This window comes from Salvia splendens, chromosome 5 (assembly GCF_004379255.2).
Source record: "Salvia splendens isolate huo1 chromosome 5, SspV2, whole genome shotgun sequence".
NCBI lineage: Eukaryota > Viridiplantae > Streptophyta > Magnoliopsida > Lamiales > Lamiaceae > Salvia > Salvia splendens.
The window spans coordinates 3,574,974-3,599,663 of record NC_056036.1 but is presented as its reverse complement, the minus strand read 5'-3'; the positions used below and the strand labels follow the sequence as shown (position 1 = coordinate 3,599,663).

At 42.6% G+C, this 24,690-nt stretch overlaps 6 protein-coding genes and 1 pseudogene across 9 annotated transcripts; 3 read left to right on the top strand and 4 right to left on the bottom strand.

Moving 5' to 3' along the window:
• Nucleotides 1–39: 39 nt before the first annotated feature.
• LOC121803680 lies at nt 40–4,815 on the bottom strand (annotated as a pseudogene).
• LOC121803679 lies at nt 4,489–6,073 on the bottom strand. Its single transcript, XM_042203316.1, has 2 exons — nt 5,401–6,073; nt 4,489–4,910 (listed from the first exon to the last, which is right to left on the bottom strand). Exons 1-2 carry the CDS (start codon nt 5,604–5,606, stop codon nt 4,853–4,855), a joined length of 264 nt encoding a protein of 87 aa, XP_042059250.1. The 5' UTR covers nt 5,607–6,073; the 3' UTR covers nt 4,489–4,852.
• A 717-nt stretch (nt 6,074–6,790) lies between these two features.
• On the top strand, nt 6,791–8,954 carry LOC121802094. Its single transcript, XM_042201661.1, has 4 exons — nt 6,791–7,118; nt 7,469–7,525; nt 7,630–7,982; nt 8,083–8,954. Exons 2-4 carry the CDS (start codon nt 7,471–7,473, stop codon nt 8,707–8,709), a joined length of 1,035 nt encoding a protein of 344 aa, XP_042057595.1. The 5' UTR covers nt 6,791–7,118; nt 7,469–7,470; the 3' UTR covers nt 8,710–8,954.
• Nucleotides 8,955–10,555: 1,601 nt separating this feature from the next.
• LOC121802092 lies at nt 10,556–13,688 on the bottom strand. 2 transcript variants are annotated; one of them, XM_042201660.1, is made up of 6 exons: nt 13,322–13,688; nt 13,144–13,224; nt 12,137–12,684; nt 11,814–12,039; nt 11,259–11,704; nt 10,556–11,116 (listed from the first exon to the last, which is right to left on the bottom strand). In XM_042201660.1, the coding sequence occupies exons 3-6, from the start codon at nt 12,662–12,664 to the stop codon at nt 11,093–11,095; spliced, it is 1,224 nt and encodes a 407-aa protein (XP_042057594.1). In that variant the 5' UTR covers nt 12,665–12,684; nt 13,144–13,224; nt 13,322–13,688; the 3' UTR covers nt 10,556–11,092. The 2 variants fall into 2 exon arrangements, with proteins under 2 accessions (XP_042057594.1, XP_042057593.1); XM_042201659.1 differs by having other exon boundaries at nt 10,556–11,704.
• A 229-nt stretch (nt 13,689–13,917) lies between these two features.
• Nucleotides 13,918–15,892, top strand: LOC121806023 (actin-related protein 2/3 complex subunit 2B-like). 3 transcript variants are annotated; one of them, XM_042206092.1, is made up of 8 exons: nt 13,918–14,065; nt 14,145–14,211; nt 14,286–14,505; nt 14,621–14,823; nt 14,889–15,021; nt 15,095–15,186; nt 15,264–15,320; nt 15,394–15,892. In XM_042206092.1, exons 1-8 carry the CDS (start codon nt 14,007–14,009, stop codon nt 15,658–15,660), a joined length of 1,098 nt encoding a protein of 365 aa, XP_042062026.1. In that variant the 5' UTR covers nt 13,918–14,006; the 3' UTR covers nt 15,661–15,892. The 3 variants fall into 3 exon arrangements, with proteins under 3 accessions (XP_042062026.1, XP_042062025.1, XP_042062023.1); XM_042206091.1 differs by having other exon boundaries at nt 14,612–14,823; XM_042206089.1 differs by having other exon boundaries at nt 14,579–14,823.
• A 1,848-nt stretch (nt 15,893–17,740) lies between these two features.
• On the top strand, nt 17,741–18,459 carry LOC121803043 (protein PROTON GRADIENT REGULATION 5, chloroplastic-like). The gene is made up of 2 exons (XM_042202755.1): nt 17,741–18,167; nt 18,229–18,459. The coding sequence occupies exons 1-2, from the start codon at nt 17,925–17,927 to the stop codon at nt 18,331–18,333; spliced, it is 348 nt and encodes a 115-aa protein (XP_042058689.1). The 5' UTR covers nt 17,741–17,924; the 3' UTR covers nt 18,334–18,459.
• Nucleotides 18,460–18,541: 82 nt separating this feature from the next.
• LOC121803042 (eukaryotic translation initiation factor-like) lies at nt 18,542–21,533 on the bottom strand. Its single transcript, XM_042202754.1, has 5 exons — nt 21,265–21,533; nt 20,338–20,506; nt 19,745–19,870; nt 18,912–18,977; nt 18,542–18,826 (listed from the first exon to the last, which is right to left on the bottom strand). Exons 1-5 carry the CDS (start codon nt 21,444–21,446, stop codon nt 18,776–18,778), a joined length of 594 nt encoding a protein of 197 aa, XP_042058688.1. The 5' UTR covers nt 21,447–21,533; the 3' UTR covers nt 18,542–18,775.
• Between the last annotated feature and the right edge of the window lie 3,157 nt (nt 21,534–24,690).

Sequence of the window (24,690 nt, the reverse complement as noted above, 5' to 3'; positions counted from 1 at the left end):
GTGGTGTTTATGAATTGAAGAAAAAAAAAGTGAAAAGAAATATTTCAAATAATCCCAATGCCAGTCCCTCTCTTAGCTAAGTGAAATGTTTTCTTGAGGAAATGAGTAGCAGCTCGATCTTTCCTAGCACAAAGCACCCTCAATATGGTGTTGGGATCCGAGTGGTTCCACTTTCTAGTGGTAGGCGGCATGGGGATCTTCTACCCAACGCCGCCTAGTCCACAGGTTTCAGTAGCAACGCTACTGAAATCCTCGACTAACTGCTCTGTCGGATGCCCCATGAGGGCAACCACCCCCTGCACCACCTCAGACTCCTTCTCGACAACGTCCTCCACGATCAGACCCTCTCCGATCGTGCAGAATAACGACTTGAGGAGGTCAAAGTCCTCCTCAATTGCAGGGTGATCTAGCCGGCAGAACATCCTGTTGTTTCCGCCGGCTAGAAGCACCATGAGAAATGACTCGAAGCAGGCCTTCATCACTTCCTTGAGCGCCGTAGGCTGAGCTCTTTCGGTGACTATGGCGCAAAGGAGGGTGAGGTTCTGCTTGAGGACTCTCAGGGCCGGGTTGATGCGTGTGTTGCCTACGCCCCCGATGTAGAGGCTGCCATAGAGGACAGAGTTCGAGGAATATGAGGCGGTACGCGGCCACCTCCGAGACGTGCCGGCAGGCGAGCTGTAATGTGGATAGACTGGTTTGGAAGTGGGATGAGGTGGATGGGGATTTTCTCTTGGAGAGGCTTTTGTTTGGGAGAACTTTGGGTGACATGGAGACTGATTTGTCCAATGTTTGCAGCTGGGCGACGAGGTAGTGCAATGTGTTTAGCCTTATGTAGAGACGTTGTGTTCCGCGGCTCGTCGTTGGCTGGAGATGGTTGCCGCCGTCGCCAGAGAGGATCTGGTTGAGATCCTCTACTCCGACGCTGCATGCAGCCCTTTTCCAGAGCTTCACAAACTTCGAGTCGCAGCTACACCGTGTTAACGGAGGAAGTGTGGGTATGTAGTTTTGCTTCGTTCCTGCAGAGTTCCGTGTTATAGACCAAATATGAGAATTCGTCACAAAAGACTAATATATTAGCAAAGAAAACTAAGAAGATTCATTCCAAAAGGCTAACTTATTAACATACTAGAAAATATAAAAATTCATCTAAAAACTCTATTATCAGTAGAGGAAACATGAGATTCCATAAAAAAGATGAACACAAGTAGTTTGGCGTAGTTCATTTTAGGTCTTGAGATGTTTCTTACCGCACGAGGCAACGAAAGTGATGTATTCACGGAAGATGTTCTGCACCCCGTCGATGAGATAATGGAACGAGCTCTCAGTTATGGGGATGGGAATGTCGAAGAAATTCTCAATGGCTTCCTTCGCGAACGAGATCACCTCTACAGCTGAATAAGCGTGGGGTTCGTGTTTTGACTTGGGATTCCATGTCTGCAAATATCCCATCAATGAAAATTAACATTCAACTACTCCAAGATAGTAGTATATACTAGATTATGATCTTGATCGGTTTAATTACTTCAGTTTGCTTCGCTCTCAAGAGATTCTCCTTCCCTTTCGACAATCTATCTTGGCTCCATTGCTTCAGCTGTTTGTGCATAATGGTCTCGACTTCGTAAGGAACCATCTCCCTTACAATGGCCTTTCCGCCGTCCTCGCACTCTGACGGAATCCTCCACCACCAGCTGCACCAGGCTCTTCTCAAGCTTCCCGGCCATCTGCAGAACAATCACGATATCATTCAACATCGGCGATTTTCCCGCCAAAAATTGCTTCAACAAACCTCCGTAGCAGTTGTGCAGCGTCACGGCTGCAACTCCGGCGGCGATGGGGTGCCATCTCTTTCATTGCCAGCTCTTCCGTTTTCCGAGCTAGCTTCATTAGCAGCTCGCTTGCTGAAAATGTCCTTCTCCTTCATTGCCAGCTCTTCCGTTTTCCGAGCTAGCTTCATTAGCAGCTCGCTTGCCTCCTGCACTTGCCGTCCCTTATCAACCCCGACGCGTCTTTATCTTAAAAGATATGAACTAGATTAGAATATTAGGCTTGGATTTTAACTAATTAATAGAAAAATTAATAGCCATGAGTCCTACTTCTATATATTAATTTTATAATAAAATATAAGTGCTTCTATATATTAATTTTATAATAAAATATAAGTGAAACAAGTTAATATCATAAATTTACCAAAACTAGTAAAAGTAAAAATAAGATACCATTTAATAAGGGACATGGAATATTATGGTATAGAAGGAGTATAGAAGGAGTATAGAAGTGAGACACATATTATGGTATAGAAGGAGTATTCATGCAAACCTTATTAAATGTGATCTAGAGGGACGATCGGATGTAATAATGGACTCGATTTCCAGACGATTCATCGCCATTATCACCCCTTTCCTGGCTAGAAGCGACGTAGGCCGGCACATCCTCTTCCAAGATCTTGGTAACGGAGAAGAGCAAAGGAAGTATATTCTCCATTAATCCAACAGTTTCTCTATTAAAATTGTGGTGATAATTAAGCAACCTTGCCTCAGTCCACGTCTTCATCGAATTCAGACCTCGCGCCAGCATCTTGAGATAGTAAGAATCTCGATCAGATTTCTTAGCATCGCTAGCAACCTCGGTGAGCATGGCGAAGGATGTGGCAAGGAGGTCCGGCTCGACTTGCCCAGTCGCCACGAATTGCTCGAAAAGAACCCAAGTGAAGCAGAGGTTGTGGATGGATCTGTTGATTCCCAAAGTGGACCATGTTTTCTTCATCAGCTAGATCAACTCATCGACTTGATCAAGCACCATGGTCTCCTCCTTGGAGTCGAAGATGGAGGCGAGGAGGGCTGCGTAGATGTGGACGTTGAGAGGGTAGCCGTTGGCCCAGTGGCAGACATCTGTGCTGCCACCGTTGGGGCTGCGCCAGTGGCAGAAATCTGTGCTGCCACCGTCGGGGCTGTGCCAGGCCAGCGACACCACGCAGTTGCAGAGGGCTCGCATGGTGGCAGAGTTTTTTCCGGTGTCGATGGCTTTCTGGTCGGAGGAGTCGAGAATCTCTTTGAACTTGATGGCGAATGCGTCCATTTTGTCTAGAGGGATGGATGGGTGGAGAAGTAGTCCGGCCTCTAGGATTTTCAGCTGCCGTTGTTGCCACATGTGGTACTCGGACTGTGTCGCTAAATTCCGATGGCTTTAGGTGGCGGAGCAGCTCCAACGGGAGGATGATCGTCTCTGCCCGCCGCCCCATCTGAATACATACGTAGACGTCACCGTTAATGAATTAAGTGACATTGTCTATTAATAAACAAAACGGTCTTGCTTCGTTGAAATACATCATCAATGTATTACATTGACACTAGCGTTGTTTGATATGAGATCAATTTTATAGTTTTACTGATGAATTTTGAAGTTACAGAATGAACAAAATTTCACCAAATTTTATGGATGTTTTTAAAGTTGCAGCACCAAATTTTATATTTTTCCATGCAATTTGCTTTGACCAATATTAACCAGAGTTGGTGATTTTAAACGGTTATGGTCAAATACCTACTTGGCCAACTAAAGTCCTCATGAGAGTTTTCCGGAGTCGATTGTCGCTCTGCTCCGTCACCTTTATCTGTTGCCGCATGATCTCTGCGGACGTGAGTGGCCGGCACGACCTCGATGCGTTTGGCACCGTGAATCCGAACCTGGGGCTCGACGGCCCTGGCGCCGTCGAGTTCGGGGATCTGGGCATCAGCACCGCCCTGCATGAGTTGGTCCGCCCGTCGACGGCGTCTTCTTCATCATCTTGAGGCCCAAGGCCCGCTTGACATGGCTAGTGACCGCCATTCCGACGCCGTTGTGCTTCCCCGGAGACCCGGGGGCAGGAGCCGTATGGGTCGGCGGTGTCGACGGATGAGGAGTTGTAGTACGTGAGGGCGCTCCGGCCGCCGAAGCCCGGCAACGACCGGCATGCCGTGAAGAAGACCTCGTAGGCCGCCTCGTGGAGCTCATCGCGATCGAGGCCTTCGATCTCGCTGGATGGAGACGGGAGATCAGTGGGGGTGGGCGGTCGGTGGGTGGTGGCAGTTGGCGAGGAGGGGGCGCTGTGGTGGTTAACGTTAATGCGGAAATCACGACCCATTGACGGCGGGGTCGAATTTCCGGCTAGGGAAATCTGCGTCGTCAAGAATCCGGCAGAGAAAGGGGGACAGAGAAACTGATTTACATAATGATATTGTTAGTCATACGTTAAAAGAGAGAGAGAATGGCCGGAGACAAATAAAGTTGGTTTTAGAATGAGAGAGAAACTGGTGGCTGGTTTTGCTATAATCTAAGATAATGATCCAACATTAACTATTTCAGGAATATCTCCATTTTATATAAAGCATGTAATGTAAGTGTATATAGTTTAGAGAAAAATAATTTTTTTACTTAATACGTGATTTTTACCAGATTTTATTATTAAATGCATATATATTTTCATAACTTTATATTTAGATCATACTAAAATAATTATCATTCCACAAATATATATTGCTTAAAGACATCAGTCTGATACACAAAACTGTCAATTTGTACAAGAGGAAACAAGGAAGCAAATGGATGCTCCTACAACTTTACTACTCCTAGTATATAACAATCACAAGCAGTCACATGATTTTAGAATACAATGCACACACTATGCTAATATTTATATGCTGAGAAGACTCACATGATACACAGACAGATAGTCATGAGAATCCCGAAACCATGAACCCGGTGCGTTCCTTTGGTTAGCGATATACTTCAAGAAAGCTGTGCCATTTTAGTTATAACAAAACTGGAGTCTCACAAGTCCACCAGAAAGATACTGGCGGACAATCTAAGGAAATCCGATCTACATTATCCTACAGTTGCAAGAATCTGATTCGTCCTCCTCTGAGTCGCTCACATCACTGCAAAGCAAAAGAACTCAACATTATATGAGGCAAACGACGAGCAATTAGATATCCATCTGTAGCACCAATACAGAGCCTACTGCTAATGATCTGACTACTGTGTGAAACTACAACCAATAGCAGACTATACATCACCAATTGAATAGCAAAGGAAAGGTTACTCGAATTCTCTGTACATTCGGCCAAAAAATCGGTGTATTGATCACCTTATCACATATTGGCAACCTCCATATGGTGTGTACTTGAATATTCAGTTAACTGAAACAATATAATGATGATTAAAGGTTGAACACCAACAAGATCATCACTTCATCCTACTTCATGTATCTATATATTTATAACAACATTGCTGTTCTGATTCTAAGCCAGTAGATATGCATCAGTTTCTAGTCATAAATTGAAAAAACTCAAGCAGAATCAAACAAACCTTAACCAAAATCCAGCAGCATCAACAACACAAAACATGAAGAAAAAAGATCCTAATTACCTAGGTTGAAACTCCAAGATTTCTGCAAGCTTATCTCCATTCTTATCCATCCACTGAACTTTCCTCTTAGGTTTATCCGACTTGTTCGCCAATCCACCGTTGTTGGAAGGCGATAATAATGCTTTCGTCTCATCAATCTCCTCAATCATAACTACCTTTGGAGACTCCACAACGCCATTCTTCAAACAATTATTACTCATATCCATCTATCTCTACACCCCCAAAAGACTTCAATCTATAGCCATCGATACTGAGAAAAACCCCAAATTCTTCAGGAGCAATCAATTGAAATCCGTATAACTAAACCTTACCGAATTCCTCTGAAAAGTCAACGAGGAGAGTGATCGGATTGCATAATCAGAAAACCAAAGAATAAGTGGATTGGAGAGATCCTTGAGATGAAAGAGTAGACCCTGATTTGGGGCAAATCGTCAATAGCGACAAATAAGTTTACCATGAATCGGTTCTTCGACGAATCAGAATTTCGCTACCCATACACAAACCCTCAGAATGAAAAAGAAACTGCACGTGCTATCCAGCACCAAAGAAGAAGAGATGTGTGAGAGAGAAATGTGTGTAGTGTAGGGGCGACCAAAATGTCCTAAATCTAGCGACCAAAATGTCCTAAATCTAAATCTAAATCTAAATCTAAATCTAAATCAAAATCCAAATCCAAAAATTTGATTCAAACTAAATCGAAATAAAATACTACTACTACTTATTTGTTCATATTCTGGTATTGGATTTTCGAATTCTGATTAGATTTTCATATTTTTATGCAATTTCAGAATTTCTTAATTGAATTGAACCAAATTTTACAGTGCAGATTTCAGATTTTCCAATTAGGAACTTCACAGTTTAGATCGAATTGAATTCATTTTTTTATAAAATTTAGATTTTCGAATTTGATTGGATTGGATAGGATAAAATTCAGATCCAAAAATTGAATCCAAAGGCTTATTGAATGAAATTTGATAGTACTAACATTTACATCCAAAAATGGCTGCTTTAAGATTCAACAATTCAGATTTAACCGTCACTGTGCTTCTTGTTAGTTAATTTCGTTATCATTAAATGAAGAGCCTTCCAATTTCATTCACAAATAGACTTGCTTACACAAATATAACTACTCATCAATCATCATGTAGATTTTGTTTCCTATATTTCACTCTACTTGTGCCAATTTTAGCATACACATATATATTCCAACCACGCGATAATCGTTGCACTGTTTTAGGATTAGGGTTCATTTCCATTCTTCACTCTATAGTGACAAACACCATACTATTTTAGCCTTCCAACACCGATAACAACCTTTTTTATTGTGTCCAATCCCATGTATTCCATTTTTAATATACCACTGAATATATTGGCTAATGATATTAGGGTCCGTTTGGTTATCATGACGGGTTGTTAATATATTTGGGCCCAAATGTGGTTTATAATCATGATCTGCACTTGAGTCTTGATAATCCAGTTGTTTGGTTCACCTATTCAATCATGAATAACAATCCCATCCCATTGTTTGGTTAACTTTGAGCATGTAGATATTGGTCTTGTGCTGACCCTTTTGCCCCTAAGATTTTCCACTTATTTTGGGATTACATCGCCTCCCTTTGGGTTGTCCTCATTCGCGGTTGATTTCCTCCTGAGAGTAACTTTCCACACGACGGCGGCAGCTTAAGGTCGTCGACGGTTTCGAGATTTCAGCTTCCCAGGTTAGACTAACATACTTCGTTCCCAGTTACCCGTTGATGTGCCGAGAGCTCCTAGATCTAAGCTTCTTTTGATATAATGTTGAGTATTAGTTTTCTTGATGGCCCCTGTATTCTGTTTTAATCATGAAGCTCTGAACTTTTATTACCTGATGTGTATGTCGCTTTTGCTTGTCTGCTAAATCGATTTCACTGTGAGAAGCTTTGTCTGAACTTTTATTACCTGGGTGTTTAAATTATTGTTTTCATTCTATCTTCATGTCATATCTGGAGCTCTCTTCTTCATTATTTCTTGTCTCCGTATACACCGGCAATTGTATGTAACACTTGTCTCTGTTTTTAATTGTTCATAGCAATGTCTGAGGCACGGACTAATGCACCTAGTGCCGGTGGCAGCCAATGCACCCAAGGTTTGGGGGTTAAGAGCACTCAGTTTTCACCTAATTTATGCACATCCAGTAGGCAACGACATTAACCAAATTTGATTTGCCTCTATGCTGATTCTCTGTTATAGGCCGCAGTCAGTATCGCCGCTCAAGCTTCCGCCCGTGCGACCGCCCTCGCAGATCTTGGTCTGACCGTGAAGAGCTGATACTAATCTCCGCTTTGAAGGAACTTGTTGCCACAGGATGGAAGTCAGACAATGGCTTCCGAGGTGGATATGCACAAAAGATAGAGGAATGGTTGAAAAATGAGTTCCCAACTACTGATTTGAAGGCAACGCCACACATTCAATCCAAGATTACTACATGGAAAAGGAACTACTACTCGCTGTCCAAAATACTCGACCGTAGTGGGGTTGGCTTCAACGTACACAATGATTTCAAAATTGATTGCTCGGATGACCAATGGGATCAAATCGTGAGGGTATGTGATAGTTGTATATTCTTCACTCTTTCATGGTTTAAAATTTGTTGATCTGCCATGTCTTCACTTGTGCGCCCGCACACTCATTTTTCCATTGCAGCAAGATCCCAATGCCCGCACCATGCGCCACAAAGCTTGGCCTCTCTGGGATGATTGGAAGATGATATTTGGGAACGATAGGGCCACTGGAGGGACTGCTGAGGGTATTGGCGAGGCAGTGGCTAACAATACCACGGATGAGGCATTTACATCTATCGGGGAAAGTGCTGATTACTACCCAAGCTTTGAAGACTTTCTAGGGTCTGATCAAGTCCAACCCGGCTACACAAATGAAGTTGTTGATGACAACAGCGCTCAAAGTGGGCAGAACGTGGCTGCAAACACTAATGCGCCTCCTGCTCCTGCTCCAAAAAAAATGACTCGTAAACGCAAGAGCTGTGATGATGATTCTGCTTTGCTCAACCTCCTTAGCAACTTGCATGCTGAAACGAATGCACGTTTGGATAAGTTGACCGCTCGTATTGGTTATGAGATCGACTTGGGCCAAGCTAGGAAAGAGATCTTCCGTCATTTGGGAAACATCCCGGAGCTGACAGAGTCTCAGCGCTACGACCTCTGCGACATCATCGGTAAGGAGAACTCGAGGCTGGAAATCTTCACCGGCCTCCCTGACGCCTCAAAGCCGGGATATGTGAGGCGCATCATTGAGAAAGAAGGTCTTAATTAGGAGTCGCTTCATGCAATGGGTGGAACGTACATTTGCCGGTTGATTTGGGTAATCAAAAACTATGTTCTTTTGGACCTAATTAAGCTAGTTTTTATATATTATCTACTATGAAGACATTTCTGTAATTTAAACGTCAGTTGGTGGTTTTTGGCGTAGCTTTTTTGTAGCTGACCTTTTTTGGCATGTCAAGAACTATGTTATATTATCTATTGGATGAAGTGAAATGTTGTGTGCTTAATTCTTAATTACTTATACAATATCAAAGTTATATATATCTCAATTGCTGCTGCGTCCCTCAATTCTTCGTGTAGACTCTCCAACCTCATTTTCCATTCATTTTCACAAACCTCATTTTCATAGATTTTATCATATTTATATCACTATACAAATATTCAATCATCAATGCATTGATGATCACGACTTGATAAAATTATTGACTGAATCTAGATGTTACAGCTCTGCGTCGAGCACTACATCAGCAAAGAGAAATAGATGATTTTAATAGATCAAAATATGATAACACATGGACTTCCATTAATATTGTTCCATTTGCATCAAAAGGAAACAGCTCCGGCTGATCTTGCTAATCAAGATCTGTGATAACCGAGCCTAACACCAATCCCATGCTTACTACGACATTCTACTAAAATATTCCTAACCAGCCGACCAAGTAAACTCAAAACACAGCCGAGATTAGTGATAATGACAAAAAAGCTACACAGTCGCACACGACTAGATATCGGGCTTCCGTGGCATCCTATACCAAGTCACAGGCTTGGATGATCCACACGAATAGGTGAGTGTTGGACTCCTTGATGGGGTCTCTCGAGGTAAAACACGGCCGGTGACATTCTTGTTTGTTGACTCAAGGTCTTGTGGTCCTCCGTCATCGAACATGAGCTTGCGTCGTGCAAGAGAAAATGGGTTCCCACTGTTGACCTCGCCCGGCTCTACGGGTTGTGCATTCTTCTTTGGAGCATCACACAAATGGCCCGCTGCCTCCACAGAATCCGACAGGACGATCAACGTTCTCTCTATCCCTTGCATGCTTTCATTCACCGCAAACAGCTCCCGTAACTCTTTGTATGCAGGGTCACCACTACTGTGGTATGCCCCGAAGAGATGGTTTCTCTACATCGATTACAAGGTCATACATCATCTTAAAATATTCACATAATGTTAACTTTTCTACAAATAGCGCATAGAACTTACAGGGAGATGGCTTGCCCACGTGTTCGCCGAGACGATGATCTTGTTGCTCGGTTGATCCCAGTAAGTACCTGCGATTCCTAGGAGCTCTTTGAAGGTCCTATAGCGCTGTTCCAAGAAGTGAAGGCGATCCACAATTTCCCACCATTCAAACGTCACCCCAAAATGATACTCCACCACGGACTGAGCCTCGAAAATAAAGTGGCTGGGGAATACCGAACCCTCACAGCCATAGTCCTTTTTTAGGCGAGCCATGGTGGACAGAATGATGGTGTCAATTTCATGCTTCCATGTTCCACGGTAAAGAAATGAGCTTTGGAGGGGTGAGTCCATTGCCATTTGACGCTATCTAAGTTGAAAGAGAGAAAATATATAACTGTGTAGTTGCTCCACCAATGAGGTTCATATTTATAGAATCCTTTCTTCTTCCTCATTTATGAGCAGAATTCTTACACTCCATCACTCTGATCTACCCCTCATTCATTTCTATACGGCTATTGATGTAGTTGAATCAAATCAAATCCCCCATTTGTAGGATTGGAGATGATTCATTGAAGTGAGTTTGCATATCCCGCAAAAGAAGCTACAACATAAAAGCTACAACACCTACCCCATAAATATTAGTCAATAAGTCACTTTTCGTCCAAGACATAATATACAAATTACAAACAACTTAATTCAAAATATAAGTGCATGTAGGTGATTCACCAAATGTCATAGCAACAGCATAATTCATGAATAGAAAACTACATAATAAGTTGGAGTCTTTGTTGCACATTTTGCATAAACAAACTACACCATTTTCCCTAGCACAAATCCAACCAATAATAAAACTAAACCCAAGCCAGCCAACAAGAGGTTCACCCGAGCTTCAACGCGACAGCGGCCACAGACCCCACAATCACTACCCTGCTTGATGATGTTTTTATTTTTCGCTTCCTCCCTGTACTTCATATGTTTATTAGGCCGATAAAGTTGACTCTTTACATATGTCGGTTGCTTGCCATCCCCTATCCGAGAATGGTAGTCATCGCACCACAAGAAAGACCCGGAATGTTTATCATCGGCTGGGCATTTATAAAAGTAACGACCGGCGTGTGTGGCCGCTTTCCCAGCACATAACAACTTCATCCTGCCACCGCCGCAAAGACACTCGGGTATCATGTCCAATTCTTCAGTTACCGTCGACATTGGCTCGCTACAAAACAAAAAACATTGAGAAAATATGTAATTATTTATAATAACCTCACAATAAGATACTGCTTATATAACAGATGTAATCTGACAATTCTAGGCAAAATTAACCAAATTAAATTTGGAAAAGTCACATAAAAACACACATTACTCCACATGGAGTTAGCCAAGTCATCCCGCATTTGGTTCCATTCTGAAGTTGGCTCTACTTGATCTACGAATTCTAGGTCACCATGAATCTCCTCATCGACCAGAGGTTGTGTATCTCCGTCAACGTGTTGCTCAATTGGATCATTGTGCATCTCACCCCGTACGAAATTGTGTAGCAGGAAGCATGCCATGATTAACCGGATCTGGATCTTAATCGGATAGAAAGTAGCACTCCGTAAGATACCCCATCTCATCTTTAGCACTGCAAAGGCCCTCTCAATTATGTTACGAGCTCTAGTATGCCTTAGATTAAACAATTCTCGTGCATTTTGCGGACGCTGGGTCCCGACTCCCCATTCCTTCAAATGATAGCGCACGTTTTTATACGGAGTAAGGAATCCTTCACTGTTTGCGTATCCATTATCACATAGATAATAAGTTCCTATAAAAGTGCCAACATACGATGGGGTATTTAGCTAGTGTAAATAATGGGAAAAAGATAAAAATGAATACTACAAGGATTAAATAATCACAGTATCCTGTTCTTACACCTTTGTTTACTCTCAATCCACCTTCTCTAGTGACAGCATCCCTAAGCACTCGAGAGTCACCCGCCGATCCCTCCCACCCGGGTAAAAAGTATAAGAACTTCATATTGCGGTCACACGCAGCAAGAGTATTGGTCGCGATTTGGCCCTTTCGCGTGCGATATCGTGGCTTGTCTAAGGTCCTTACGAGCACATTTATGTAAGTGCCGTCCAAAGCGCCAATACAACCCTATTTGCAATTCGGTACCAGCATTATGAAAACAATATATTACTACCAACAAACTGCAAGAATTGAATGCAAATCGTGCAAATTAAAGTTAGATTACCTTGAAGTGTTGCCATCGTGGATCAACACAATTGTTTGTCACCGGATCAGGCCGAGGCAATAAAATTGTATGCAACTTGAGTACCGCTTTAAGTACAAGATGCACATAGTGAGAAATGGTTTCACCCGAACGACGAAATTCAAATCCAGAAGGTCTATTTTTCTTATGATGGGCTAAAATGCCTAGGAAAATTGCTACTTGCTCCTCTAGTAACACAAATCGACCATTCCGTAGTCCACCACGGTCTCTTAAAAGAATACACAATCGTCCAAATGCATTCCTATCCATACGGAGGTTCGAAAAACAGTCGACATCACTAACTGCAGTGAGCCTGTTCATATGCCTCACTTGTGGAGGGATTCGCTCAATTAGTGAATACCTAACTTGGTGATTTCTTACACGACGTGTAAAACGCCTTGTTCTTTTCAAGTATAAGTACAGAATGATGATTTGTTGAATACGCAACAAAAAAAGTATATCTTCCACCATCAGGTTAACGGAAGGGGGTACACGAACAATACGGGCCATCACGAGCAATTCAATTACAACTACCAAGGAAATGTTACAAAATCAGAATGAAATTCATGAATATTGGGCACAAAAACATAAAATTGCCTTTAGAGAACTCTAGATTCAGTAAAGACTCACTTTACTAACGAATACACAGTCATGTGATGCACATACACGTACTCAAATTTGGCTGCAAACTCAAGTTATGAACAGATACAACTTGTCAATACAAACTCTGTGTGCATACTAACGAGAACTATTTACTCTGCAGAGAAACTGGTCTTCCATTTCTATAAACCAATATACTACTAATAGAGATTAAAATTCTTAGCAATAATAAAGCTCAACACCTAAAAATAAAGAACAAGAGGAGATCTGGAAAATCAAGCACATAAAAAATAAAGCACAAAAGGAGATCTGGAAAATCAAGCACGTAAAAAATAAAAACACAAATGGAAAGAGTCGATTGTTTATGAACTGGAGCATCAATAACTAACCGTCTGAAATTTGGGCGAAAACTTGCTGATGTTTATGTCGACCGATTCCGGTGGACGAATCGGATCCCTAACGCCGACCCCCTGGATGTGGACGCAAAATTCAGACGGCATTTGTGACCATATACAAACACCGATCCAAATTGTTATAGAGGGGAATAATACAACAATTTTGGCCTACCTTTTGTGCGTGGGGGTATGGAGTCCTCAAGTGTTGTAACAATCTCTGGCTTCAATTGTAGGGTGTGTCTGCAGTGGTTTCACACAAGGTTTGGGGATGAATTATTGGAGGAGGTGTTTCCAAAATTCAAATCACGTATAGAGGGCAAAATGGAAATGTTGATGCTGTATCGGGCACGGGAGTCGAGGCATGATTATAATCGGTGCCTCAAATGCTGATACGAAACACATGTTATTTGGATGAACAGTTCGGGCTTTGACGGGCCGACATCGGGCCTCATGTTATCAAACAAAGCAACCAAACAGCAGGTTAACTCATGATAATAACATTTAACATGATTTGTCATGCTAACCAAACGACTCATAAGTGTTATCCAGTAATAATTTAAATGACAATACTTTGAAGCTTTCAATTATCATCCAATGTATACATAGATTTAAACTTAAGTCAGACTTCCTCTCATGATTTTGATTTTCAATCACCAAACAAACTGTTTTATGCCATTATCTTTCACCTCACTCCAAATTCCAAGTGTGTGATTTCCATTACATTGCTTCACATGCTTCTAACCATAATTGCACATCACACTACTTGCATTCTACTCAACCAACATTTTTCACTTCTCACCAACAATAAGTTGTAATCTACCCTCCCCAAACAACACACACTCAAACAACAAGAAGAAATGGCATGCTTTGAAAGGGTCTCACCAGCATTGAGGGAAATCCTCACCAGGATACACAGGTATCACAAATCTTCGTGTTTTTATCGCGTCGACCATCTATAAGCTAACACAAGGAACATCACCCATTCTTGACCACAGAGCAGAAAGGCCACTCGAGGTAGATCACCACGTGCACGAATTCGGCTCTGTACACTACCATGTCAAGGTATTATTGATTCATACATCTCAAAAGGTGCAGTCCAAACATAACCAAAATTTGGCCTAACTGTTTCCCATCAGCTTTCAGTGACAGATCCAGTTTACACCTATTTATCAGTGTCAACACCTCTTCTATCATCTCAAGGGCTCCCAATCTCATCACAGCTTCTTCCTCAGCACACTCTTGAGATGGTTAATGGGATTTTCCCCGGGGTTATGGAGGCCCTCGTCCCTCCCAACGAGGGCTATCAGCTGACTCTGAAGCTCGACATTTCAAGAATCCCACATGACAATAATAAAGGTTAGTCTTGATATGCAGATTCTTGGACAGAATGGTAGTACAAGATTAGATTCTTATACACATTATTCCACAGCCTCCACAAAGATGATTTCTGACATAGCCTCAGTTCAATCAGTGCTAGTGAGCAATCAGTTAAAGGAAATTTTAAGGAGTGTTGATTCTCAAGAAGTTGGCCATGGGATTTACAAACCAATCAAACTCATTTATCATCCAAGGGAGCCATTCTTTGTCATCAAACAGCCAGCAAAGATGAGTGCAATATTTCCAATGCGATTCAAGGAGAAGGAAGACGTGATCATTGCAACGGCCTTCTTTCAGGTACTTGTTCGACATAGGAAGAAACGAGCAGTGAGTTTCACGCTAACCTGATTAACATAGTGCAGGAACTCATGGATGTGGGAAGCACAGAAGCATTCCGAAAGGCCCCTCACTGCATATGGTCGCCTATTCCACCAGCAGAGCTTAGAGGCGAGCCGATTGAAGACCTCAGCACGAACGGAGGCTTCCTCTCTTTTGGTTATAGCTAAATTGAACTAACCTTTTTTAGACAAGTTCATTTTGAGACATGACTCAACAAGTGCATTTTCAGACATAACGGCGCGACATGTGCAAGGGAAGAAGCTGGAGAAGACAGTGTGGAACCTTCTAAACGTGTATACATTTGTGAAGTGGCATGTGAAGGTAAGGAATATTGAGAATCTGTCATAAATAGTAAAGAGATTCATAAAACTTTTGAAGCTAAACCAAGCATGAAACAGAGCAGTAGAGGCTTCGTGCAAAGAAGAATGAGAATGCGGCTTGATAAGTTAGTTCAGGTTAGCTGAAAATCATTTATTGTAACTGCAAATGATTGCATTTATGGGAGTGTTGATTGTGTTTGTGTTGCAGCCGCTGCGTGATGTGGAGAATGAGGAAGATGATGATCACCAAGAGACGAGGAAGAAGAAGAAGAAGAAGGTTGATGGAGGATGTACGAATGTGAGGAAATGGATAAGGGTGTCGAAGAAGAAGATTCTAGAAAGGAATGAGGAGTTGGGTAATAAAATGAAGCGGATTCGGTCGAGAATCAAGATTCATTGCTTCAGCCGTTTGCGTAGGAAATGGCTCAGAATGCCCAAATTCTCTCCAGTTACGAGGTATATGAAGCTCGAATGAGCATCGCGATCACATATTTGTTCAGCTATGGAAGGAAGGAAACATCTTCGTAGCAGTGGCGGATCCAGAAATGTTTTTCGGAGGGGGCGGAATTGTGTTCTTTTATGTACGTCGTTTGGCATCTTCTCGTACATGCAAACCACAACTTCGCTCATAATTATCATCATAGTATTTTCTTACTATTTGATATATCTGATTGAAATCTAAAATTAATCCCATACATTTTGCTCAATTTTTTTTTTCTCAGTCAGATAAATCAAGTGTCTTAACTTTTGGTCCAAATATTTATAATTCTGTCAAAATTCACGGTGAACAATACAATTGCTAAAGCTTTCTTTCAAAAACTCGACTTGATTATGAAACTAGTTTATATAAAATGGTTACAAAAGTATAGATTATAATTTAAATTTTTATAAATTTGTTAAAAATGAAATCAATAAAATATAACCAACTAATATATATTTAATACATGCTCATAGTAATATTTATTTATTGTGTAAATTTCATTCATTGTTTAAGACTTGAAGTAGAAAATCTCTAGGAATAAGTCTAGTACTCCCTCCGTCCCACATAATTTGGGACACTTTGACCGGGCACGAGTTTAAGATATGTAATGAAAAGTGAGTTGAAAAAGTTAGCGGAATGTGGGTCCTACTTTTATATATTAGTTTTATAATTAAATGTGAGTAGGAATCAGTTAGTGGAATGTGAGGTCCACTACCAAAAATGGTAAAAGTGAAATGAGTCAAATTATGTGGGACGGCCCAAAATGGAAAACTGGGTCAAATTATGTGGGACGGAGGGAGTAATTATTTTAGTGAAATAACTGTATTGAAAAGTGGAGAAATAAATCTGTTAAATCTGTTCTATTTAATCAAAATTCCTAATAGGCCGAATAAATTATATTCTAGTTTTTTATTTTTGTCTATTAATGTAGTAGGGCCAACATATGCAGCCCACTCATATGTCATCTTCTTCCCTTAGTCTCTGTGCGCAGACCCTCAAATCTCCAAATCCGGTGACAATTCCATTGTCGTCATATTCCAATAGCATTCTCATCTCAACTCACCTTCTGATCTTGGACCATTCTCCACTGTTCGGTCAGTTCACGAGTCTTCTTCTCTCTTAATTTTTTTCGACGGAGGGGGCGACCATGGCGTTTTCCGGCCAATCCTTAGGACAAATTCGACCCTCTTGGATCCGCCACCGCTTCGTAGGAGGATTATTAGTCTCCATGTATTATAAGCAATAAAAATCCTACTCCTTTTTTTGTAATTTTCTAGATTTATGAAAATACATGTGAAATTGGATTGCTTTCATTTTACTTCGTAAACTTGGGATAAGAACTTGGATTGATTATTTGATTCAAATTTATTTGAAAATTTAATCGAATTAATCATTTTGATTTTTTACATAAAAAGGCCATAGATACAAGAATATTGCATTAGCAATAAATGCAAGAATGTTTACTTTCGGGATCTCATAAGGTGTTTTACTTTGCAATAACTCTGGTTTTATCTCTTATCGCATGTAATTATATATCCCTCAATGATCTTGAACTGAATCACTATCATGAATAACAATATCTGATCTATCAAATCAACCCGCCGTCAAGACTTGAATAGTATAACATAGGAAGTTCTTTTATCCATACCGAATCAAAATTGGGATTCCTAACTCAATTACTCCAAAATGATATTTATCATCCGTTTCCTTGTTTTTTTTCATCTTGTTCATCCGTTTCCTTGATTTTTTCATTTGGAAAAATCGAATCTTGCTACTGGAGGTTGAATGTTTTAAGAATTCTTGAAAATATACATTTATTTCTAAAAAAAATAGTAGTCAAATTTTTTTTACTGTATGGAGTGTAACCTAAAATATTTGCAGTTTACGGCCAAAATATTGCCACCTCAAACTCAAATCATACGTGTCAAATAATCGATAGGTGGGACCACTGAATGGAAACAGCCAGTAAAATCGAAGACAAAGATCTCCAGTTGGCTGGGAACCATACAGAAAAATCCACATTCAACTGAAAAATAGAAATTCCAACGAATATATAAAAAAAAAAAGAGAGAGAGAAGAAAATCCAAGCCCACCAGATTTCTGTGGCTCTCAAATCGCCTCCTCACCTCAAGTCTTTCTGAATCATTCAAAAAAGCAAAAACCCTCCAACACAAACTTCAGAATCCACAGCAAAATACTCAAGAATTTGCTTCTCCTCCAGCACTAGTCGGCTGGAAGTAGTAGCTCACCTTTCATCAATGGCTTCCACCTCAGTTTCTGCTTCTGCTTTTCTTGGGAGCTGGGGCTCAGGTGAAGACCACGCCATGCTGCAGGCCAAGGTGGCCGCGCCTCCTCCTCTCAGGGTGGCGGTACGGCCACAACCGATGATGGGGAGTGGAAAGGGCGGCATCTTCGCTCCCGCTGTTGTTGTCACAAGAAACATCATCGGAAAGAAGAGGTTCAACCAGCTCCGAGGCAAGGCCATTGCCCTTCACTCACAGGTAACAAAATCTTAAGATTTTATTTTTACCCGAAAGCCCTAAACCATAAACAAATGATCAGGTGATAACGGAGTTCTGCAAATCGATAGGAGCGGACAGCAAGCAACGGCAGGGGCTGATTCGGCTGGCCAAGAAGAACGGAGAGTGGCTAGGTTTTCTTGCTTGATGAGATAATGTTTCTTTCCATTTATGTATTCAGGTTGATATACAGAAGGTGTTACTGTGTATTGTATTCATAAACATCCAAGATACAACTCTCTTAATGTCAGATGAATACCTCTGTTTCATGTTAGATTGGATAATAGATGAATGAGCTGTTACATTTTGCAAATATTCAAAACTTTGTAGTAGTAAATGGTGTTGTAACAATTTTCTAATAAAAAAAGACATGTAGAATGAGAATAAAGTTATCTTCACAGGTGATTCAATAAGGTTCAAAATATAGCTAGATAGACTGAAACAGAACACAAATTCAATAGGAAGAAAAGAGTGCCGCTCTCAATGAAGTTAGGGAACTCAATCAGAAGCATGCTCTGACAAAATCGCTGGCCTGTTGCTTCACACCTGATACCGACTTCTTGGTGCTCTACTTTCGCTGGCCTGTTGCTTCACACCTGATACCGACTTCTTGGTGCTCTACTTTCTCTTCTCGAATCATCCTGTAGTAACCCACAAAAGATTAAAACGTTAAGAAAATGAGGCATCAAAATGAAGAATACATACATAGGTGATAGTAGAACATACATGAAAGCTGTAGGAGATTTTGTCAGTGATGTCAATCACCTCCTTCCACTTCCTTCCAATGCCCATCTGCATGGGAAAGATGAAAAGAATTATCAGTAAATGTCAAATAGCTTGCGGTTGTATAATTGTATGTGCTTGATATATTGATACTCCTACTATTCTTCTATAATATTACAGTTTTAAATCATAATTAATGGCCAGAAAAGTTCAACTGTCCTTATGTCCAACCATATGGACATAAAGGATACTGAAACGACTTAGCCAAATCGATTCTACAGAGATGTAATTTCTTGCTTCAAGCAATGGTGGACATGCTGACATTTGCTATTTCAGAATAATTTGTAAAGCCTACGTTAAATTGCCCCCAGATTGAAGGGTTATCATTTGAAGCGCATGATCTCCACAAACTTATTACCTAGGCTTAAAATCCCTTATATCATACTCCCTCCGTCCCACTTTAGGAGTCCTGGTTGAAATATTCCATAAATGGTATTAGGCTCCACATTCCACTAACCTTTTTCCACTCACATTTTATTATAAAACTAATATTAAAAAATAGGACACACATTCCACTATTTTTTTTCACCAACTTTCCTTTACATTTCTTAAAACCCGTGCCGAACTCAACCGGGACTCCTAAAGTGGGACGGAGGGAGTAGTAACCTCCTATTCTGTCTCAACAGAATACTGCTCACATGATGCAACAAACAGTTAATATGAACAGATGGGATATTTCTCACCCTAACATAACGAACTCTGTTCTCATTGTTATCTAAGATTCTAAACTAACAAGAATAAAAGTATAGATATGATTAGCTATCTAAGGGAAATACCTGAGCTGCTTCATTGGCTGCCGTCTTGGTCCATAATGAGAGTTTATCTTGCTTTTGGCGCACACTGGAAACCACTCCACATATCTCATCAGTTTCGTCAAACTGCTCTCCAATAAGAGCGATTAACTAACAAACAAGACCACAGAAGACAATGTCAAATTGGAAATCCCACCCATTCATTGATCATAACATCAGTCTTTAGATCTTATTCATATAATCATATCTAGTCAGGATACAAGACCTCTACCCACTAATGTTGTGTAAGGTTTTCCAAGGGAAAACACACCCAAGCTTCAGTTTGCAAGGCCAAAACACACCCAGCCCTCAGAGAGAGCTTTGGAACCATTAGTGTTTTCTCAATAGATACTCTAGGAAAATATTTATGGTTTGGACATTGTGAGGGTTGGGTGTGAGAGTGACACAAGTTGTAGTACTTTCAACATAGTAAATTCACTGTCCTTACATGCTAAGCCAAACAAATTTGTCCTTCTGATTTTCTTGTTAATCAATCTCTCAGTTTGTATCATTTAGTTAGGTCCATTTGTAACACACAACATAAGAGTAACCAGAAGTGAAGGGCAAGGATTTCTTACAGTTTCAAGCCACATGTTGTCCAGATCAGACTTTTTGCTGCTAGGCACTGTCCACTTGCCCCCATTAGCACACTCAGGGTCTTCCCATTTGGGTTCCACTCCAGCTTTGAACAAGTGAAAATCAGCATTTGCAGAGAAGTTGCTGGGTTTAAATATCTGGTTATATAAACTGCAAAGAAATCACCACATTTATTCAGTAAGTCGTATTAAAATGGAAAGTATTTTTGCAAATGACAAGAGAATACCCATTGCCTTCCCACCCCCACCCAAAAAAATGAAACAACAACAACAAAAAACAGCAAACTTCACAGTAATCCATCCATTACCTCTTCCACACTTCCATTCAGTGGCTTAAATCTAGTTATCGGTATGGATATTTCCACAAGTTTCAGCTATTTTGTAATTATATATAGCAAAAATATGTAGGCCTTTTGAAGACAGTTGCATAAGATGGAAAGAGTGCAAAATACAGCAGTAAGGTAAACCAAACTACAAAATCCAATTATAATTGATACTTGTTCAAGCATTACACCCTAACTAAATTACCCTGCTTAGCCACAATATCAGGTAAGGTAAACCAGAATTTCAGGTACTTAATCATAAGAACCATGATAAGGAGGTCACAGTCAAGATTAAATCTTTTTCAAAGCAAACACTCGCAACTCTAAAACTCAAGAATCGCAGTAACAGCCAAACCCACTGTAATAGCAATCAATTTCCAACACACAAATAGAAAATAAACAAATAACAGACGTACAAACAGGCGTGCAAAAAGTACAACGGAGAGAACATTAAAATACAGAAGCAACCTCAATAATCTAGGTCAAAATACCGAAAAACAAAATCAAAGCAACAACCCTCTCTATCAAATCGAAAAAAATTACCAAACCAACAGTTAAACAATTGGAGCTCTGAATCGATACGTACATCCAGAATTCTTCGACGGTGTCGAAGGTATAACCCTTGCGAAGAGAGGAGCCCCAGGCAGCGCCCTGCTTGGGCTTGGACTGGTTGTCGAACCAAAAGGTCCACTGCCTCTCGAGCTTGTGCGGCTGCTTCTCCGCCTCGACCGGGATTTCTGGTATAGCAGCCGCCACCTCAGAGGCCATTCGACCAAAATCAAATCACCGAAGAAAAAGGGTAGGGAAAGTAGTGTTGGGCGATATTTTTCTCTGGGTTTTCAAGGGTACGCGGTTAGATTCGAGTTAGCTGCTAACCGGAGTTGGGTTTATAAACCTAGTCTTTAGAGCATCACAGTAAGAATAGTCCAGCCATAGCCTAGCCACAAACTTCTCCTGTCACATCATCAGTACAAAAAATCTTCCTGCCACATCATCAAAACAAGCAAATAGCCCAACAATAGTCGAGCCACATCACTCAAAATTATATAAAACAAATAATTAACAATCACACAAAATACGGAATTAAATTTACGACACAAATACGGGAAAATTCAATTATATTCTTAAAATTTAAAAAGTACATTAATTAAAAAAATTACATTAATTAAAAAAAACCCCGCCTCCGTCTTACTCCTCGTCGCCTGCGTCGCCGCCGCCTGCGTCGCCCAACCGTGCCGCGGCGGCATTCAAATCTGCCCGCATGCTCACGAGCATTGCGTGAATAAAACTCTTCTCCTCGGGGTCAGTTGCCGCCTTCCAATCGGCTAAGGTCTCGGCCATCTGAGCCCGCATTTGTTGACGCACGAAGAAGGCGAGATAGGCTGTCGACTGGCCAACAGGGGGATGCTGACTGGACCTCCTGGGACCCCCGGGGACCCCCTCGATTCCCGTTGCGCCCGCCTATGACCAATCGGGCGAGTTCGGCGAGCGAACGATGGAGGAGGCGGGAGCTCCTGAGCACCCTCGGGGAGGTCGTGGGAACCGCTGCTGCTGCCGCTGTAATTACCGGTATAGTTCAGTCGCTGCTTCTTCGGCCAACCAGCGTCGACACCTGCCCGGGACTTCTCGGAGTCTGTCAACACCTCATAACAGTTCCAGTAGGTGAACTCCTTATAGAGCTCGGGCACGTGAAGGATTCCTCCGCTATCCTCCTGCAGTTCTCGTCAGTTTGGCCACTGCTTTGCATGCGGAGGGCGTTGGCGTACAAGCCCGAAAATCGGCAGACCCCAGCCCTGATTCGGTCTCACGCCTTCCGGCACTCCTCCCGGTTGCGTGGCCTCCCCTCCGGGCAAAATGCCTTGTAGGCTGCTGCTATTTTGGCCCACAAGTTGACGATTCTCTGATTGTTCGAAGTGAGGGAATCATCGCAAACACTCACCCACGCCTTGGACAACGCGACGTTCTCCGCATCTGTCCACTTCCTCTGTACCTGGCTGTCGTCATCAGCCGGATGCGACGACTCGCCGACCCTTTTGCCCTTCCCCTTCTTCTTTGGGCCGCCCCGACCCCACCCTACTCCCCCCGTTTGAACAAGAGTTTCTGGAACCCCAAGAAGATCAAACCCGAACTCCTCTAAGGAGAAAGTATCAAATTGCGTGAATTGCGTCTCTGATGGGGTCGATGTGTGCGAAGAAGCAGTCGAAAAATCAAAACTGGGGCGGTAGACGTTCCCCCCCGGCGTCCCTTGCGTCACGGGCTGCATCGCCGGTACCCCCGGCATCATCTGCATCCCGGGTGCCCACCCCGACATCATCTGCATACAGGGATGCATTCCCGGTACTCCCTGCCATCCCGGCATACTAACCCCGCCTGCCATCCCGGGCATCATCTGCTGCCACGGGTACATGTTGTAGTACCCGGGCATCGGACCCCATCCACCTTCCACGGGTACCGAGGGAGTTTGAGGACCGCTCGTCACTAGAGTACCTTCGTTGTTATCCATTTCGCGTTGTTGCTCTTGTACAGAAATTAAGATAGAGAGAAAACTCGTTAAAACAAGTGGTGCGAATGAAAATGACGTGCAAAGCGCGTATATATAGTGTTTCGAAAATTAGATAAATAAAAAAAAATTCCGCTGGCAGATCGCTCGCCGATCCGAAGCCTACAATGGCGGTCAGCGGATCAGCGAGCGCATCGGCCAGCGCTCGGAAATCGGCGTGCTCGCCAATTTTTTCACCGAAATTCGGCTAGCCGGTTACAATGGTTCGGCGAGCGGACCGGCTAGCGCGCATCTCCGATGGGGTTGATGTGTGCGAAGAAGCAGTCGAAAAATAAAAACTGGGGCGGTAGACGCCCCCCCAGCGTCCCCTGCGTCACGGGCTGCATCGTCGGTACCCCCGGCATCATCTGCATCCCGAGTGCCCACCCCGACATCATCTGCATACCGGGATGCATTCCCGGTACTCCTTGCCATCCCGGCATACTAACCCCGCCTGCCATCCCGGGCATACTACCCCCGCCTGCCATCCCGGGCATCATCTGCTGCCACGGGTACATGTTGTAGTACCCGGGCATCGGACCCCATCCACCTCCCACGGGTACCGAGGGAGTTTGAGGCCCGCTCGTCACTGGAGTACCTTCGTTGTTATCCATTTCGCGTTGTTGCTCTTGTACAGAAATTAAGATAGAGAGAAAAATCGTTAAAACAAGTGGTGCGAATGAAAATGACGTGCAAAACGCGTATATATAGTGTTTCGAAAATTAGATAAATAAAAAAAATTTCCGCTGGCCGATCGCTGGCCGATCCGGAGCCTGCAATGGCGGCCAGCGCATCGGCCAGCGCATCGGCCAGCGATCAGAAATCGGCGTGCGCTCGCTGATTTTTTCACCGAAATTCGGCTAGCCGGTTACAATGGTTCGGCGAGCGGACCGGCTAGCGCGCATCTCCAATGGGGTTGATGTGTGCGAAGAAGCAGTCGAAAAATCAAAACTGGGGCGGTAGACGCCCCCCCGGCGTCCCCTGCATCACGGGCTGCATCGCCGGTACCCCCAGCATCATCTGCATCCCGGGTGCCCACCCCGACATCATCTGCATACCGGGATGCATTCCCGATACTCCCTGCCATCCTGGCATACTAACCCCGCCTGCCATCTCGGGCATACTACCCCCGCCTGCCATCCCGGGCATCATCTGCTGCCACGGGTACATGTTGTAGTACCCGTGCATTGGACCTCATCCACCTCCCACGGGTACCGAGGGAGTTTGAGGCCCGTTCGTCACTGGAGTACCTTCGTTGTTATCCATTTCGCGTTGTTGCTCTTGTACAGAAATTAAGATAGAGAGAAAACTCGTTAAAACAAGTGGTGCGAATGAAAATGACGTGCAAAACGCGTATATATAGTGTTTCAAAAATTATATAAATAAAAAAAAAATCCGTTGGCCGATCGCTCGCCGATCCGGAGCCTGCAATGGCGGCCAGCGGATCAACGAGCGCATCGGCCAGCTGACTCA

Excerpts from the sequence above, each read along its gene's own strand:
- LOC121803679 (XM_042203316.1), bottom strand. The coding sequence starts at position 5,606 with ATGGATATGAGTAATAATTGTTTGAAGAATGGCGTTGTGGAGTCTCCA. Across the intron at positions 4,911-5,400 it reads ATCTTGGAGTTTCAACCTAG|TGATGTGAGCGACTCAGAGG; the intron begins GTAATTAGGATC and ends TTTGCTTTGCAG.
- LOC121802094 (XM_042201661.1), top strand. The coding sequence starts at position 7,471 with ATGTCTGAGGCACGGACTAATGCACCTAGTGCCGGTGGCAGCCAATGC. Across the intron at positions 7,526-7,629 it reads TGGCAGCCAATGCACCCAAG|GCCGCAGTCAGTATCGCCGC; the intron begins GTTTGGGGGTTA and ends TCTCTGTTATAG. Across the intron at positions 7,983-8,082 it reads AATGGGATCAAATCGTGAGG|CAAGATCCCAATGCCCGCAC; the intron begins GTATGTGATAGT and ends TTTCCATTGCAG.
- LOC121802092 (XM_042201659.1), bottom strand. The coding sequence starts at position 12,664 with ATGGCCCGTATTGTTCGTGTACCCCCTTCCGTTAACCTGATGGTGGAA. Across the intron at positions 12,040-12,136 it reads CACGATGGCAACACTTCAAG|GGTTGTATTGGCGCTTTGGA; the intron begins GTAATCTAACTT and ends AATTGCAAATAG. Across the intron at positions 11,705-11,813 it reads TGGATTGAGAGTAAACAAAG|GAACTTATTATCTATGTGAT; the intron begins GTGTAAGAACAG and ends GCACTTTTATAG.
- LOC121806023 (XM_042206089.1), top strand. The coding sequence starts at position 14,007 with ATGGCATGCTTTGAAAGGGTCTCACCAGCATTGAGGGAAATCCTCACC. Across the intron at positions 14,212-14,285 it reads CTGTACACTACCATGTCAAG|CTTTCAGTGACAGATCCAGT; the intron begins GTATTATTGATT and ends GTTTCCCATCAG. Across the intron at positions 15,187-15,263 it reads TTGTGAAGTGGCATGTGAAG|AGCAGTAGAGGCTTCGTGCA; the intron begins GTAAGGAATATT and ends AGCATGAAACAG.
- LOC121803043 (XM_042202755.1), top strand. The coding sequence starts at position 17,925 with ATGGCTTCCACCTCAGTTTCTGCTTCTGCTTTTCTTGGGAGCTGGGGC. Across the intron at positions 18,168-18,228 it reads CCATTGCCCTTCACTCACAG|GTGATAACGGAGTTCTGCAA; the intron begins GTAACAAAATCT and ends ACAAATGATCAG.
- LOC121803042 (XM_042202754.1), bottom strand. The coding sequence starts at position 21,446 with ATGGCCTCTGAGGTGGCGGCTGCTATACCAGAAATCCCGGTCGAGGCG. Across the intron at positions 20,507-21,264 it reads ACCGTCGAAGAATTCTGGAT|TTTATATAACCAGATATTTA; the intron begins GTACGTATCGAT and ends ATTTCTTTGCAG. Across the intron at positions 19,871-20,337 it reads ACAACATGTGGCTTGAAACT|TTAATCGCTCTTATTGGAGA; the intron begins GTAAGAAATCCT and ends CTTGTTTGTTAG.